General features: G+C 32.9%; 1 protein-coding gene across 4 annotated transcripts in view; it reads right to left on the minus strand.

The window, feature by feature from the left end:
- Window positions 1–11164: 11164 nt before the first annotated feature.
- Window positions 11165–17807, minus strand: part of LOC143222726 (T-box transcription factor TBX3-like) — a 28062-nt gene continuing 21419 nt past the window's right edge. For 2 of the 4 annotated variants that reach the window (XM_076449632.1, XM_076449652.1), the window contains exons 5-7: window positions 16844–17010; window positions 15759–15815; window positions 11165–15263 (exon numbers count right to left, since the gene is read on the minus strand). In XM_076449632.1, the coding sequence (XP_076305747.1) occupies window positions 14617–15263; window positions 15759–15815; window positions 16844–17010 (871 nt within the window). In that variant the 3' untranslated portion in view covers window positions 11165–14616. The remainder of the gene's footprint in view (window positions 15264–15758; window positions 15816–16843; window positions 17011–17807) is intronic. The other 2 variants (XR_013012442.1, XR_013012441.1) reach the window with 2 other exon arrangements.

Genomic DNA, 17807 nt, shown 5'->3' on the forward strand with positions numbered 1-17807 from the left:
TATTACCCAAAAACCATGAATGGATAGCGCAGATAGCCTTCTAGTAGCTTTGAGCGATATTAAACAAACATATTAATTTATCCTTGTCTAATTCAAAGACAATCAACTTCAAAATTTATGAATCTAAACAGACAAAGTAAATTTCAAATATTATTTTACATGTGTTCTCAAATCACTGATAATGCAATAAATGAATCTGTGACAAAAATGTTCATAAAAAAACTATACACATACATGTAATTTTTGATAACACATTCCTTGTTATTTATTCTGAATCTACCCAGTATTCACACGGTACTTACATTTTAACCACGTTGCCATCTCCTCAATACAAAATTAAACTAAATGAACTATCACCAACTATACAAGGCTAATTCCCTTTGTTTCTCTGTCGAGAACAATTTCACCCTATTTTTTTCGTCATGCTCAACAATATACGTCGTCGCTTAGCAACAAAATTATCACATGATTGTTCTTAAGCCAACTATTGTGTTTATGTTGAGTGCTGAATATTTATGTTGTTTAGCTAGAAATATATCTTTTATTCTTTATTTCTTTGATAACTTGTAAGTAATGATCGTACCAGTGAACTAAACGTCGTACCTGTTCTAAAAACTAATCTTACTTACTGTAAAATCTGTAAATTCTAATAAAATATACTATGTCAGTAAGTACACTGAAAAGAAAAAAATAGTTTTATTTAAATCCAACTGTTTTTCATACGCATTTACTAAACAGTTTATCCAGGAAATCGCTTATTGGGTTTGGTTTAGTTTGTTATGAATTTTGCACAAAGCTACAAAAGGATTATCTGGGCTAGCTGTCCCTAATTTAGCAGTGTAAGACTAGAGGGAAGGCAGCTAGTCATCACTACCCACCGCCAACTCTTGGGCTACTCTTTTAACAACGAATAGTGGGATTGACCGTCACATTATAACGCCCTCACAGCTGAAAGGGCGAGGATGTTTGGTGTGATAGAGATTCGAGCCCACTTGTTGGATTCATGATATTATTGGTCTGAACCATATGACATATGGGTCAACGCAAAATACCTTGAATATCGTAGTTAACCCCAGTAATTACTGTTTTACTGCTCTATGTGCTTTTTTAGAAAATATTGTACTTGCTCCTTGTAATTACTAATGTGATATTCAATGAGTTTTGTTTAGAAACGTGACTGATTTCACACAGTTTTTTTGCTTCGTTTTTTACGACAGATGTTTAAACAGAAATCAAACAACATGAAACTAGTTAATACATGAACCCAAACGTGATGACAAATACACAAGTCGACAGCTCCTGTGTTAACAGTAACTTTGGGTAGAACTCTCTGTTCGAAGCTTGGTGTAATAGATAACTTGATAGGTGCGAGTTTCTAACGGAACACAGTGAAAACAAGACCGATGTCATTTTAATTATTCATTTGTATAACACGTACGTGTATCTTACATTCAATAAGTGTGTTTGTTCTCCAGAGTACAATTTATAGAATGTAGTCGAGAGTATCGGATTATAAGTTTAGCTTTTCCAGTCATCAATTTTAATGACGAGCCACCAGAGAGAGGGGTGTTTTAATCATGACTTTATAATGATAATTATTTTATTTAAACACATAGACAACATAAATACTCGTTTGAAGGAAATTAGACACATAATATTCATTTTTTTAAATAAAAGAGAACTTTTATGTACTTTCTTACATCCGTGGGTTTATTTTAAACAGCAAAATATTATTCTGTTTTTAACATTTTAAAATACATTCTTCGATGCTTTACTGACAGAATGTACCAAAAAACAACAACAAAAACAATCAAACACGAAGTGTACTTGGTACTTTTTCAGTAAATCTCGTTTTATATGTTTTTCTTCCGCATCAGAAAAGATTATAAGAATTTACAAAACAAAACAATTACTACGTTTACTTATTGCGTTCAAGTCGGTAAAATTGTTTAAAAGATGGAAACAAAATGTTATTTTATGCAATGAAATCAAATCTTTATCAATTAGTAGTTTGGACAGTTGGCATTTTATTTTTCACGTAAAACAAATTCTCAAGCCACAGAAAACCTTTTAGAGATCCAAATCTAACAGAACTGGATCTGAAGGTTAAGATAATTACAAATTCAACTTTTATTTTTGTTATTGTTGTAGATTTAACTGCTAAGAAAAAAAACGAACTCAGGATAAATGTATTGTGACACAAAACTTGTATCACGTGCATTAGATTTACAGGTCTAATAAAAAGGAAACAATGCTAGTCAACTGACCTAGAAGGTACTTTAAAAACTGCTTATTTTTTACGAATTTAATTCTACATATAAATTGTGTGTTGTTAAACTAAATTTCTTTGTTTATTCAACAAAATACCAAAACACAACGTGTTAATAAATCTGATGAGGTTAAACAGACCTTTTCATATAATCTATTTTACCTACCCCCCCACACGTATATATATTTATATACATAAACGATAAAGAAAAAACAGTTTACTAATTTCTACTTATTCTCTGCTCTTAGGGATCGGTGTTTTTCTTCTTCTTCTTTTTAATGGACTTAATGGTTAAAAGATAATAACCGTTGTCCAACATTTAGATCCACAGAAAACAAGTTTTAATTCTCAAATTTTAAATAAAATGAAATTGTAGTTGTTTATTGCAAGTGCTGAAATAACTAATGTCAAATAATAGGTTAATATTTAAGATTTTATGAACAAATTCAAGACACTTATAAGAACCATGCTATAAATAAAGGAAAATACAATACGACGTTGAATTGCATTAGCACAGTAGTAACAAAAATTGAAAAATGCTAAATAAATTTTATTCTGTTGTTTCTTGTTTAGACTTATTTTGTAGAACTACGCAAAAGCTGGCGGAGTTCATTTTAATGAATTCACAGTTCAGACAAGAGGCCATTTTTTGTCACATGGTGGTTTAAACATAACTCTAGTTCATTATTTTTAAACTGATATTTTAAAATATGTCTTAACATTATTTGGTCCAAGAAAGGATTCTTAATTTGCCCCATTTTATTGATTGCATCTTTGTGTAGTTGAACCATAATGTTACACAATGGGCTATCAGTGCTCTGCCCGCCATATAATACGCTGTGCCAATGGGTCCTAATTTTCTTAAAATGTGTGAAAGCTTTCATCGAAAAATAATGACGCTTATACTCTGCAATGTTTCACTTATACATTGATGAAATAGTCAAATCTGTATAAAACAGTATTTTCACTTTCAAAGACTTTGGCCAAATTAGCGACGCAGCGTAAGACTAGAGGGCCAACTCTTGGGCTACTCTTTCATCAACGAATAGACGGATTCACCATCACATTATAACGCCCCTATGGCTGAAAGAGCGAGCATGTTTCGCGCAGTGAGGATTCGAACCTACGACCCTCATATTACGAGTGCCTTAACCACCTGGCCAAGACCAACCTAGCAGAAGAAGAAAAACCGGGACTTAAAATAGCCTTTTTTGTTAATGTTTTAACAACCTATAAGTAAGTTTGAGCTTCCATCGCAATCCAAAAATGTGTCCGAAAGAGAATTTTGTCGTAGTTGTAGAAATCGCTCTTTGGTGGATGAGCGACAAGTTCGAGGACGTATAACGCCTAAACTCTGAGTTTGATCACTGGTGTAGGTACGAAGTATAGATATCATTGTGAAGCCTTACGCTTAAACAAAATAAACAAACGATTATATTTTCAATTAAAATAGATATAACATAACTAACTTTCACTAATAACATGGTATTCAAAGATTAATATAACTGTCATATATAAATTTTATTTTCAGTTCTGTCTAAATCCACAGACACATAAGAAACTGTAAGAAGATATACTGAAGTAACTTTTTATTTATAAATTATATCATATACTTCCAAGAATTTTTTACACTATTGAAATTATTGTAAAGACATCAATAGTTAAAAAATTGCGTAGATATTTCTTTGTTTCTTTTTTCAGCAACTAAATAGATACTGCTTTGATTGCACTTCTTTCTAGTCATGTTACTTCTTCAATTTCTTATTTGTATTACAATGTGAAAATACGTGGTTGGATTCTCTTAGATGTACACAAAAGCAAACAGAAGCCCATTGTTTAGTTATGTGCTGAAAGAAAAACACATGACACAGTTGGTGCAGCAAGGTAGAATTTGAACCTAAATATCTTGTCAGCTAAAGAAAAAGAAGGAATCCGTTAGGTTCTGTTCATACCAATACTATACGTCAAGCAACAGTAAATTGGGGCCAGGCCTGAAGTGGGTCCCAGTCAGCTTTATTTAAAATACATCTAACTAGCAGTGATATTTATATCAGTATAACACTCTCTTCTATTGGGCAACGAGTTAGAAGCTTTCGTTTTCAATATTAGTTTTTTTTTAATATCGTTCTTTTTTAAAATCCAAATATTTGAAGGAATAAGAAAACTCACAATAGATATAAATTGTTACATGACTGAACTTTTACGTGTCTGGCAACGTAGAAGTGGGTTTGACTTCGTTTTTATTCCCAATAAATTATACGCATGAACCGCACCACACACCTTTTCCGTATGCTTATTTTATTGCGTCAGCGCCCTCTATAATTCAAAATCCTCTCAAGATCAGACCTTATTATATGCACGAAAATATTGAATATAAACTAACCGGAACGACAAATGACATTATTGGTTCCCATTTTAAACGCCTTCGTGAAATATACAACTTAATTTTTAATTCATTTCCGCCAAATAATTGGCGACTTCAAAGATAACGTGTATGTTTTCCCAGTGTTTGAAGTCAGTTTCTACAGCAGGAGTAATACGAACGTCCATTGTTCGTGTGAGTGTCGTTCCACACCTTTCACGCCTCGTTTCGATTACAGAGAAGCGTGAAACACTCAGACCTGATAAGGTAATAACAGAGGAAAAAGGAAGTCTGGCCCAATCGTTTTATACTATTGTCTGGTTATATGAGTGTGTCAGTATCAAGGTGGCAGTATTCACATTCGTCATGCGACAAGTGTTTGGATGTCGTTCCGCTGCACTTCAGTTAGATGTTTCACACGGTTTTGCCTTTATGCATCAAGGTAATAACCGCAAATCAAAGCTTAACTACATACAAATAAACGTGCAGAGCACAGCTATATACATCCAAGGATATTTCTAGCTATATCTGTTGCTTTAAAAATATATGTTTATATATTTAACGCTCGAATGAGTGGGAGTAAGTTCTTAACTCTTGAGACAATATTGAGCGGGATCCTCTGTTTTAACTTTATCGTTAAAAATGTACACTTGTATTGAATCAAGAAACGAACATATCCTTTTATGCATGATTTCTTCCCTCCTCGTGCGGTGAAACTGTGACACAGTTCATGTTTCCACGTCAGATTTTGCCACACGGTTACTTTGTACAGGAATCTGTTGTAAAACATTGTAAACAGAAATAGGGTTGTGTCTTAATTATACGCATAGAATTATCATATTTCCCTGTACACCAGTCTAATATACATTTACTCACCACGGGCCACATCAAAAAATATTAATTCTGTACAATTTCATACAACATTTTCATGTGGGGATGTTAACATGTTTAGTGTACGAAACTAAGCCATCCAATTTGGATATTAGTGACCATACAAGTCACGAAGAAAAGTTTATCGTGAAGACAAGTAGTGCAGGGCCCTATAACCCAAATGCTTTCGAAAGGTGGACGTTTTTCCATTAGGAACAAACTGCTTAATTTTTTCTGATAAAAAAGTTCTGTCTTATGAAAGCGCTCGGGTTATAGGGTATTGTATCTGATTTAACTGAATTTTTCCACCTAGGTGTTAATCAAACATCATGAGTGAACGATTTCTTAAGATATCTGTAGCCTAGTTTTCTTAATTATGGAGATCATTATGGGTTACCTTGTGAATAAATATTTTTATTTATATCGACTTATATCATTTACATTTTGGTTGATTGTGACTTTTATAAGTTCGACAGAACCAGTGCAGAAGAGAATTGGCACCCTTAAGCACTAACACAATATCATATTCTAAACTCTTATTTCGCACAGTTTGGTATGGTTTTTGTTAAGCATCAAGCAACAAAATGGGCTATCTGTGTTATTCCCACCACGGGTATCAAAGCCTGATTTTATCCTTGCAAACCTCCAAGCATTCAGTTGAGCCACTTACGCATTTTAATACGAAATTTGTTTTTTCAGTGGTTGGCAGCTTCGGACGTCAGAGCTAGCAAGCCGAACTCGAATCCGTGCAATGCCACAAGATATTTATTTCCCACACATTAAACGGTGAGTACGTTATAACGGCAGCAGTCGATCTTTTAGCGTGGATAATAAGTATTAGAGTGCAGAGTGCACTGACTGGTTGCCTTTACTCTGGTTAGTGTAATAGATTGTAGCTTTGAGATTCTGTGGTTCTCGCCTCATTACCAAAAGAAAAAAAAGTATAATGACATAAAAGATAGTGATCGGTACATTGTAGCCGTGGGTGTGTTATAAGTGTAAGAGTCAACTCCAACTATTCGATTAGAGTAGCCCAAGAGCTGGTGTTGGGTGTTGTTGCTATTTTCCTTGTAGTCTGTAAACTCAAAAGTAGGGACGGTTAGCACACACATCTCTCTAATAGCTCTGCACGAAATTCAAATAGTCAGACAATCTTTTTGGTCACTAGTTCAGAATTAAAGACGCCAGAGAGACTATATATTGTCTTACTAGTTTTGTCATAAATACAAAACCCAAATTTTCCAATGGTCACTACCCAAAGTATAAAATGTGAACAAATTGTAACGAATTCTCTGACCCAGGTTAATGTTAGGGCATCGTTTTAAGAGGGCTGTAGCTAATATAACCATCAAACAGATAAACCCGCCTTTCATTCCAGGGGCTGAATAGAATAATAATTTTCTATTATTTTTCACTTTAATAAGAATATTGTATTTTGTAAACCACATTCAAAACAAATGCGGTTTTAGAAACAAATGTTTCTAAGCTTATTACACTTACGAATTTATTAAATTACCTATTTCCTTACATTTTCAATAAAATAGTTTAAAAATATATGTTGGTGATAGAGCCAAAAATCCTTTAGCCAATAAATAAAAGGCTATCTTAAAACCATCAAAACATATATTTTTTATTTCTATATATTGAATAATGTTTTACTTCCCACACTGTCAGATATACCTATTTATATTGCGGGGAAATCATAATATCTGTAAACAATTTTTATAATTCTGTCATCCGGTAGGGCAGCGATACGTTTAAAAACTTGATGTTCTAAAACATAGGTGGACAGTTCATGTTTGTCTGTTGTGTAGTTTTGCGCATGTTTCTAATTATTTAGTTTTCCCACATTTAAAAATAGTTGCTCACTTCACACATTTTTCAATTATTGTCTTTAAGCGGATAAATTTATCTTTTATTAACAACTACCTTTTTACAAAAAGAATTAAAATCTGAGAATTACTAAGGTGGCTGTAAGAGAAGAGTAATATTTTGCCCCAAAGTTTCATTTTTTTACATTTGATAAGTACATGGGATATGCCAAAGCATAACATTCGTGGATATGTCGTCATCAAATTTGCATGAACAAAACATTTTTGCATTGGAAACTTTTGGGCCATATAATTTTATGTGATTACATGTTTAATTCTTTCATTTTCTTTCACTTGTTATATATCTCTTGCATAAAAGATAGTTTCCTATTAGCTTAGCAGTAGGTCAGAAGACTTATAACGCTAGAAACCGAGTTTTAATACCTTTGTGCTCAACAATAAACATAAACATAATGGATATTATACTAGCAAAAAGAGAAAAAAATCATTGTGGTTTTCAGCAGGGGAGGCTAATCTGATTCTTGGGTCCTATACGTCCAATAGGTCGTCGTTCAGGGTGAAAATACCAAATGCCAACTGAAAGCCAACATATCGCTGTCTGATAAGCATCGTATAAGATTCATTAAAATGTTTTTTGCTATAATGTTTACAAAAATTTACATAAAAAATATTCTCTTTATTTCAAGATTCTAATTTGACCTATCCTAACGATTAACCTAGTAATGACACATATTGTTATTTGTCTATTTATCATACTATGAACTAATCTAAGAAATATATGGATATTTACGTCTATGTTCTTTTATTTCTCAATTTACCTGATGTACATATTTCCTAATCATTAACTGCCGACATTCTATCAAACTCATTTCGCTTTCCAATGTTAGTTTTTCCTCGAAGGTTCTTCAAATTTTACGCACGAACTCTAAATTCTAATTCTGTATTCAAATTAGTCTTCGAGCTATTCGTATCTTTTCTCGGTGTTCAGGTTTTTGTTTCATTTTTAAATGCAGTATTTTCGTCCTTAATGTTGACTGAGAGACATTGAGGATAAAATCGTTGTTTGTACTATTCTCTTTTCCGACGTGTCTGTGAGGTCACCCGATAACAAATTCGTGAACTTCTGTGACTTTGAGAAACCGTTACAAATCGACTTAAATGGTACTAACCTATAAGGTTTCAAAGTCTCTTATATTACTATTTGGCAAATTCATTTAACTTCAGAACTCTTCACAGCAACTCGGTATAATACAAACTGTTTATACTGCATTAACATATGTACTTTAGCACTTTTCAGTAATCAGTTTGTATAACGTTCGAAGCTGTGAGATTGAATGTGGTCAACGATGGAGAAGTACTTCAGTAGAGCACCAAACCGAGAGAACATTAAATTTTATAGATAATTTTTTTAGTTCTGATTTGTGTAAATCTAATTTGTGATTAGATCAGAGTTGCCAATAGGACGAGCATGTAAGTTACGTTTTCGCCTGTGTGTGTGTGTGTTTGTCAGCAAAATGTCTCGAAAACGATTGAATGGATTTGGACGAAAGATGATATAATTTGAAATATTACTCAAATTAGAAGTAATTAGTTTTGGAAGATCACGATCAAAGGTCATGATGAAGAGAACTCAAAAAAATAATTCAATTTGTCAACATGGGAACCGAATTTTCACACTGTGTTTGCTCTGTATCTCAGTCAGAAATAATTGGATTTTGATAAAAATGTTTTGGGAGGAAACATGAAAAATATTATTCCTCATTGTCTTGCCAAAAATGGTTCATGATCGTTAAAATATACGGATATACGGAAACATTCTTCGCATTTGTTTCAGAGTCATATATGATCAAAGCTGTATGGCGCAAATATGCCCTTTACAAAGTGTCCATCTAGTATTGTAATGAAGTCGTAAGATTTTATACGTGAATAGCAGTTTTATTCTCATAAGGTATAAACTAAATCCTGATATATGCAGGATGAAACATGAAAGCTGAATAGCTTAACTGCAATTATGTTTTAAATCTGCGTGTCAGTTAGGAAAATATCATTGTACTATAGTAAGAACTATCTAACTTCAAGTTTGCATGTTTATTATCACGTAGAACTTGTGAGAGAAATTAAGAAATCCAAAAGCGGATAATAATAATAATATGTAAACTACGCTACATCTCCTATACCCAGTGCCGACGAAGACTTCACTTCAAACCATTAAACTGGTGTCCGGCTGAGATATAACAGAAAACAGTAGTAACTGAGACGCTTGCTATCTGTATTAACAAACTGACTGACATTTGTTACGGTATGAGTTAGATTACGTTGGTGAGGTATAATTTTTCATAAGTGTTAGTAATATAACACCGTGTTATTTATTTGTTAATTTATTAGAACATAATATATTATTAATTATCCTTTTTTTTAATTAACCTATTTATTATTCACAAAAACCGGCGAACCAGTAAGCTAACCTTCAATATCCCGGGGCGGATCAAACGACCACAGCGTTATAGCGATTAGACTATATTTGCGGTTATTAACAATAATTCCCGATGAATGTGAAAAATAATTTATAATATTATGTCAACTGCCTTATATCTATTGTATTCATACTGTATAATAGTATATCAACTGCCTTATATATCTGTTATATTCATACCGTAAATTATATGTCAACTACCTTTGTATATCTGTTGTATTCATACTGTATAATATATCAACTGCCTTATTTTTGTTGTATTAATATTGTATAATAATATGTCAACTGCCCTATATATACTGTATAATAATATGTCAACTGCCTTATTTTTGTTGTATTCATATTGTATAATAATATGTCAGCTGTTTTACTTCTGCTGTATAATAATATGTTAACTGCCCTATATATACTGTATAATAATATGTCAACTGCCTTATTTCTGTTATATCCGTGCAGTATAATTATATGTCAATTGCCCTATATCTGTTGTATCCAATGAGCCGAGGTCTATTGCACAATATCAAGCTTTTGAGACCGACTGGGATACAACAGACATAGTATTGGTTATTTATTCATTCTTCCATGACATTTTACTTATTTGTTCGTTGGATTTCACGCCACACGAAAGATATCTAAACTAATCATCCTTAGTTCGGAAACGGTAAATTAAAAGTAAAGATCTAACAATGGCCAAGTTTAGTAAGATCTATTATTGGGCTTTTACAGTTACTCTCATAAGGCACCTACGACACTTAAAGTACTCTTGGCTCTAAATAAGAGTGTGTGTTTCTTATAGTAAAGCCACGTAGGGCTATCTGCTCAGTCCACCGAGGGGAATAAAACCCCTGATTTTAGCGTTGTAAATCCGGAAACATACCGCTGTACTAGCGGTGGGCCCAAATAAGAGCTCGATATTATTGTTTTCTCTGGTACTTCAGATGCAAAGCCTGACATTGTAACCAGTGGTCCAAGACAGCCCAACATTCATCTAAAGTATGATTACCAGACAAAGTGAGAAATATCCATGGGTTAATAATATATATATTTAAAAAAGAAAGACTTTGAAAATACAAATCATAATCATTTATAGAAACGTAACAAACCAACAAAACATTTGTGTATTTTAAGAAAACGTATTTGTTTTAAAGCAAATAAAACGTAATTGATTAGAATATTTTTTCTTTAAGTCATAAAATGATTTGTAAGTGAAAGTTGTACTGTTCTATAATGAAATACAACTTTAGCATTCTTTGTGTTATATTCAGTAAGGAAATTTACTTCTGTCGTATTAACGTAACGTCTAACAAAACGGTTACGTTTAATTTTTTAGACCAAGAAACTGATACTTCAGGCGAGAGTAACAAACATCACAACGTTTTATTTTATCAAAGTAACACAACAATGACAAAAGTGAGGATTCGAAACTTTTCTTTCAATGACTGACTTCATCTATATTTAATTATATAACAGTGCTATTGAAGTACGTACTGTAACAGCTTTTAAACATCTAACTCTTAAAAAAGTCCCGTGGCGGAACAGCGATAAGTTCACAAACTTACAATGCTAAAATCTGGTGTTCGGTTCCACGTGATGGACGCCGCAGATAGTCCAGTGTGGCTTTGCTTTAAAAACAAAGAAACTGTTAAAAAGACAACCCATTAACAGTTTGCATAACAAAATAACCCTTTCCTACTACAGCAAGAGACATTTAACCTTCTTTGTTATGAAAAAAATGATATATATCTCATCGGTATTCATAAAACCTATTGTATTCAGTTTTCTAATTAAAATGCTTTCAAAACGGTCAGTTATATTAGAATTTGATGTAGGTTAATTAATACAGAAAATTTTTGAGAGTTCATTGTAAATTAGGGACGAACACGACTCATTAACGCCAAAAACAAAAATTATACTTGGCGTTTTGGGGCCGTATGAAAGAGGTCAAGAGTGACAGTCAAATCCAACTGTTCGGTCTGCCAAATCCATCCCAAAAGTGGCATTGAATAATATTCACTCATTGTTTTCCCCCATACTCTATCAGTTCACAAATCAGGTACAGTCAACCCTCGTGTACATTTGCGCAAAACCCAGTAAATAAAACAAACGAAAATTTTAAACCTAAAACAAACTTAAATTAAATGTCGTAATGAAATCTATCCTTTTAAGTTTAATTTATTCAACATTTTTGTATTATCGTTTTTTTTCTCAACACAAAGGCATTTAAAAGAAAGACATTTTGTAGCTCAAAAATAGCGAGTCTAATTAAAAACATAACGCATCTAAATGAGCTTTTTCGGGATAGCATCTTTAATCATTTTTAATCAATTGCACTGTCGTACATATTTTTAATTATTACAAAAATACTGATAATTACTTTATAAATGATTAGATAGTAAAGGATGAATCATGAAAGTGATAGGTTAACGTACCGGGCTGTGTATCGGAGGGTTCAGTGATTGTGCAGGGTTCCTTCGGAACACGTCTAGCACTTTCAGCTGTAGGTCCATTCGTTATAAAAATGATATAATTGATTTCACTATTCGGTGCAAATCTGTAAAAAGCCTTCGTGGTGGCAGCTGTTGCTCATAGGTTATCTGTCCCTATCGTCAGTGGACAGTTATACCTGAATTAAGAAGGAGTTGGGGGGATATCTTGTCTAGTAGTTTAACACGTAAGCGCATAAAGCGTAACTCAGGCTGAAAATATCAATCCAGCAAATATCTTCTAATACATAAAATCTGTTATATATAATTTTGTTTTACACTTTCTTGTAAATTGTGGTTTAAGCCTTTCTTACATTTTAAACAAATCAAACACGACTGATTTTGTTAAAAGCCTATTCAAAAGTGTTTTTTTTTAAATTCCTGATCTAAAAAATTAAAGAGTAAAAAATGTACATTTATAACACTTTTTTTAAGTTTCTTATATGCTGCACAGTGGCACAGCTAGGGGACTTACGCTAGACACTGGGTTTCGATACTCGTGGTGGTCAGTGCACAGGTAGTCTACTGTGTAGCTTTGTGCTCAACTACAAACAGACAAAACCTTCGCAAAATAAAACTTGAATAACGAATTCTTATTTAATTTGTATAACAATTCCTTTCTCAACAAATTAAATGAAATGACTAGAATCAAGTAGGTGAGCATACATGAAAACAGTGACTGATCTTTATAATAATAAAATATAAGCACTTTCGGTTCCATCAGTTACATACAGTGACTGATCTTGAAGTTATTTATAATAAAGAATATAAGCACTTTCGGTTCCATCAATTACATACAGTGACTGATCTTGAAGTTATTTATAATAATAGAATATAAGCATTTTCGGTTCCATCAATTACAAATTCTATACATATCTAATTATGTGTTTGTTTCGAATATTTTTATTCGTTTTATTTTCCAATTCACAATGATTCCCTGCGAAATTTACCTTTTCATGCTATAAGGGTATTTCATGAAGCATCTATTTGATATAAGTATATAGAGTATTATGAAATAAGGAGTTAGTGGAGTATAATACTTACGAACGTCGTAACTCATAACCGTCATTAAATCCAATGAATCGTTTATAACACAGGTGTTTTCTTTTAAAAAGCTAATAGCGTAATTTCTTGAGAAGAGTATATCACTTATGATATACTCTCTTGAAAAAGCGTCTTCGTTAAAAGTCCTGCAGTCTCCTGTCTTGGCTTGAATAGTAATATTACACACATATATTTGTTATTTCAGAAAGTACTGTGAAGGTATACGAAAGAAACAGAGTATTTCAAATCAGTTACCACATTTCATTACGCATGCGCAGTTTTACTGGAGAAAAAGGTAATAGTTGTTTTTTTTCTGAGATTATTGAAAGTCCAAACTCCTGTGGATATGCAGGACGTAGGTACTTATGGCAAGGTTGATACGACTGGAAATCACTCCTAATAGTCTACACGATCAAACAGTTATTGTTCATTAAAATTATAAACGAGTGGATAACGCACCAGATTTCCATCAAGGAGGTCAGAATCGAATCCTGACTTCGCCAACACAGAAACAGTCCTTCTCAGGATTTCTGTACAGACAAGCGCTCGAAATAAAGGAGAAAACTTGTTATATATATATATGTGTGTGTGTGTGTGTGTGTGTAAAACTATTTACTAATGAACAGTTAGGCAGTAAAATACAAATATCTGTCAACTGCAGTAATTTGTTTATGTTAATGAGAAAATAATACGAACATAGAAAAATTTACATAACCATTATTATGTTACGTGAAGGTAATCATACACATTTTAGACAAATTCCAATAATTGCTCTATTTCGTTCAAACTTTTTGACGCAAAACGTGCGATTGTTTGTTGCATACAATTCTACAGATTATTAGAAAATTCATAGATCTAAAACAGAAAAAGTGACGATTGTTCACATATCTCACATATCCAATAGCATTACACTTCTCAATTTGTGGTTATCTAACCAAACAATCTCGAAGGAATATTCCAGAACATAAATTTATGTTCACGTAGATCTAGTCATTTTGCCTGTACTTTAATACACTAATGTTTCGTACAAAAACAAACAACACGAGTTGTAGAGCTCCACTGCCTGGTCTTTCTATTGAAAGGAACATTGTTGATACCGCAACAACTCCTTTTTAATTATTTATTTACTCAGAACAATACATATTCTCGAAGGAGATATTGGAGTTAGTTTGCAATAAGAACAGACTATCTGGCTGTTAGTTCATTATGATACAGGAAATCACAGCTATGATAGAGAAACGTGGGTTATCCTGATTTGCCTTGGGGTTGTTCAGCATTTAAACTCAAATATCTAGTTGTTTTGAAAAAGAAGACGTTGTCAGCCTTCTAGACGTTAAAGATTCTTTGGCCGGTGGTGAGGAAAACTGGATTGGACAGTTACTTGAAGAACAACTACATGTGGCGGAGGATAACGAAGAGAGGCTAGTGGAAATTGCTGATGGCGTTGGTGTAAACTTGAAAACTGGTGAAATGACACGAGTGCTACCTGAGTGACAAGGCAGTGCCGTATCTGACAATCCTATGGTTGCGTGAGGAACCACGTAGGGAGAATAGCGGAATTCTTTACTCAGGTTATGGCCGTCATACCCCACCCTTTCCGTCGGTGTGGGGAACAAAAACCGATGATCAAGAGTTGCAGACTGGGGAGGAAAAGAAGGAAAATATACTCTCGACCACAGCATTTTTGGATCCATACACGGTAAAATATTGTAATTACTAACGTGTGAACTGAATAGCGATTGACAGAGAACAGGAGAATTCCCCAACTCGGACTGACCGCGAGATTCTGTTGATGAAAAGTTATCATGATAATTTTTCGGACTTTTGTTTTTAGGTCTTTCCAGATTTATAGGTTCAGAGAACATGTCTTTCAGTTCCTTAGTCGATGCTTTCTCAGTTTTTAATTTACTGAAGTCCTTGGGCGGCAGATCTGCAGAAAAAAAAAGAGAGAGAGAACAATACAAACATTGGAAATTGAAGATTTTGTAGATTAATCCAAACAATTTTTGTCACTAGATATAGCACTTTATACTGTGTAGGTAATTATACGGTTTTATTTTTGAACACGACTTGTCTAATAAGAAATGTTAAGGATGAAAACGAAACGTATCTGAACGATGATAGAAAAAAAAAAAGAATATACAATTTTTCCAGTTTTGTCTTTGGATACAAAATAAAACGTCATATGAACATTTTTCCTCTAAAACTAAATAAAAAGGAAGAAATTTAATGCCAAGCTATACTACAGGAAATCTGAACTGTGTCAACCGCGAGGCATCAAACCACATATACATAGCTTTATAAGTTAGTAAATTTACTGCTCACCAACCAAGGAAGAAAAACAAAAACAAAATAGCAGCAACAACAACCAAAAGAAACACAGAAGGACAAGTAAATAAGACATAGTACAAAAATACTGAAATACCTGATATAGACCTTACACACCCAGACTTCTTCGTTGAAACATGGCCATGTGGTTCGCCTTTAAGTAAAAGAAATATTGATCTGACAAAATTATAATTAGATAAATTCAGACAGATAAAACTTAAGAAATATTGAGAAATTTCAAATTGAACCAAAAATTTGTTAATCAGAAAACTACACAATGAGCTCTCTGTACTTTGTTCACTGCAGGAACAGAGAAGCTCTGAACCTTACAAAGTTTATCGCTGCGCCAGCGGGGCCATTAAACGATTTGGTAAGAACGCTCTAGCAAAATACGGCGGTCGCCTTTATAATTACGGGTTTTAGTAAAGGCATAAGAGTATAGTGTAATCCAGATTGTGAATTTATGAATAATGATGACCATAATGACGGAAAACATAATCTGAGAAAAGTAGTATGAACCAGAAAAAGTCGTAACACAAGTTTTAAAATACCAGATACAGAATGAAGACATACGAAATAATATATGAACTACGGAAATATATATACATATACATGCACTTAATAATTTACTGATTGTGAAACAATTAACAGAGAAATAGTGTATCTAGCCACATCTATCCCCAATTATGTTTCACCTATTGATAGTATTAGCGGGAAATGTATATTCGAAACATTGATGGTTTTTTGTAATAGTCGTTCATTAATGTATGTGCTCATTATTTATGCATATCATAAATATTCATGAATACAAATGTACTATTAAATACACTATACATAATATTACAAGCAAATTGATGAGATCTATCCAAAATGTGAGCCTAAACATTTTTGTTGTTGTACTTTTTGTTTACTTTAAAGGTTTGACCCCTAAAAATATCAACTTGTTGTTGTACCGATGGGGTTAATTGTAATGTTGGTGTTATTTACGTATAATTTGTGTGTGTGTGTGTGTGAAGCATTTGTTACTAAAGGCCTTAACCCCTCTTCCCCAAAAAACAACTGTGGATCCACAGGTAACATGTTGCATATATAACTAGTAAAAATAAATCCCTGAAAAGCTGTTGAGGACTATTTTGGATCCAGTCAATAACTCTATAAGGTTCATAATAATTTTTTACTTACGCGAAACTGAAGGAAACTTTTTCAGGTTAGTTTCATTCGTGTTGATTTTATCACAGTTGTTATAGTCTTTTCCTTCTCCGGCACCATAAGGGATATTGGCGCTTGATTTAAGTGTCATCTGGTGATCTGTTGGAGAATCTTTAATTGACAAAAAGGCGACTTCTGACCTAATAAAAATTTGATTGAGAGCTGTATGAGATCACGAACAATGAGTAAAATATCTAATGCATATTTAGTATAACAAACATATGATTAATAGTGAGCTAATGAAGCTAATATTAGAAAATAATATGTGTTTGTGGCAGATTGATTGAGTATTAAACGAGTTACTTTTATGACACGTATTAATTTGGGTTCTTACAATCTCTGGAATGACTATAAAAAAGGAATGTATATGTAAAATAATGATAATTACTGGATCTTTTCTATAATTAATTTTTCTTTTTAAATTCATTAGTTTTTCATTTGATATATAAAGAAAAAGAAAGAGCGAGAGAGAGTGACCCCTTCCCCTATCATTACATCAATCACAATATGAAATCTTTATTGTTCAGTACGTCTAAAGTAACACACACATAGCCATGATTTTTGTGAGGTACATGCGGATTTTGATTTTTTTAAAGCTCCACTGAAAAGGGATTCAGAAATGAAACGTAATTCTTTTAGAAAACCTATAGTGATAAATAAATAAATATCTCCATTAAAACTGAATTGAATTAAAGTTTATTTTGTACGAACTCAGAAGCTGTTGAAACTGCGATTATTTAGAGATGAAAAACAAACAATCTAGGTTTCTGCAAACACTGTTAGAAAGTTGATAATAAAAAGGCTTAGTGATGTACATCAAAAATGAAGTAGATATGCATGCATTGTTGTTGTGAAACGAAACCAAATTTTTTGCGAAAACAATATGGCTGGGTAGTGATTCAGAAGGACCAATGTCATTGGAACCCTAAAAGGGCTG

The sequence above is a fragment of the Tachypleus tridentatus genome, chromosome 1 (assembly GCF_004210375.1).
Source record: "Tachypleus tridentatus isolate NWPU-2018 chromosome 1, ASM421037v1, whole genome shotgun sequence".
Lineage (NCBI taxonomy): Eukaryota > Metazoa > Arthropoda > Merostomata > Xiphosura > Limulidae > Tachypleus > Tachypleus tridentatus.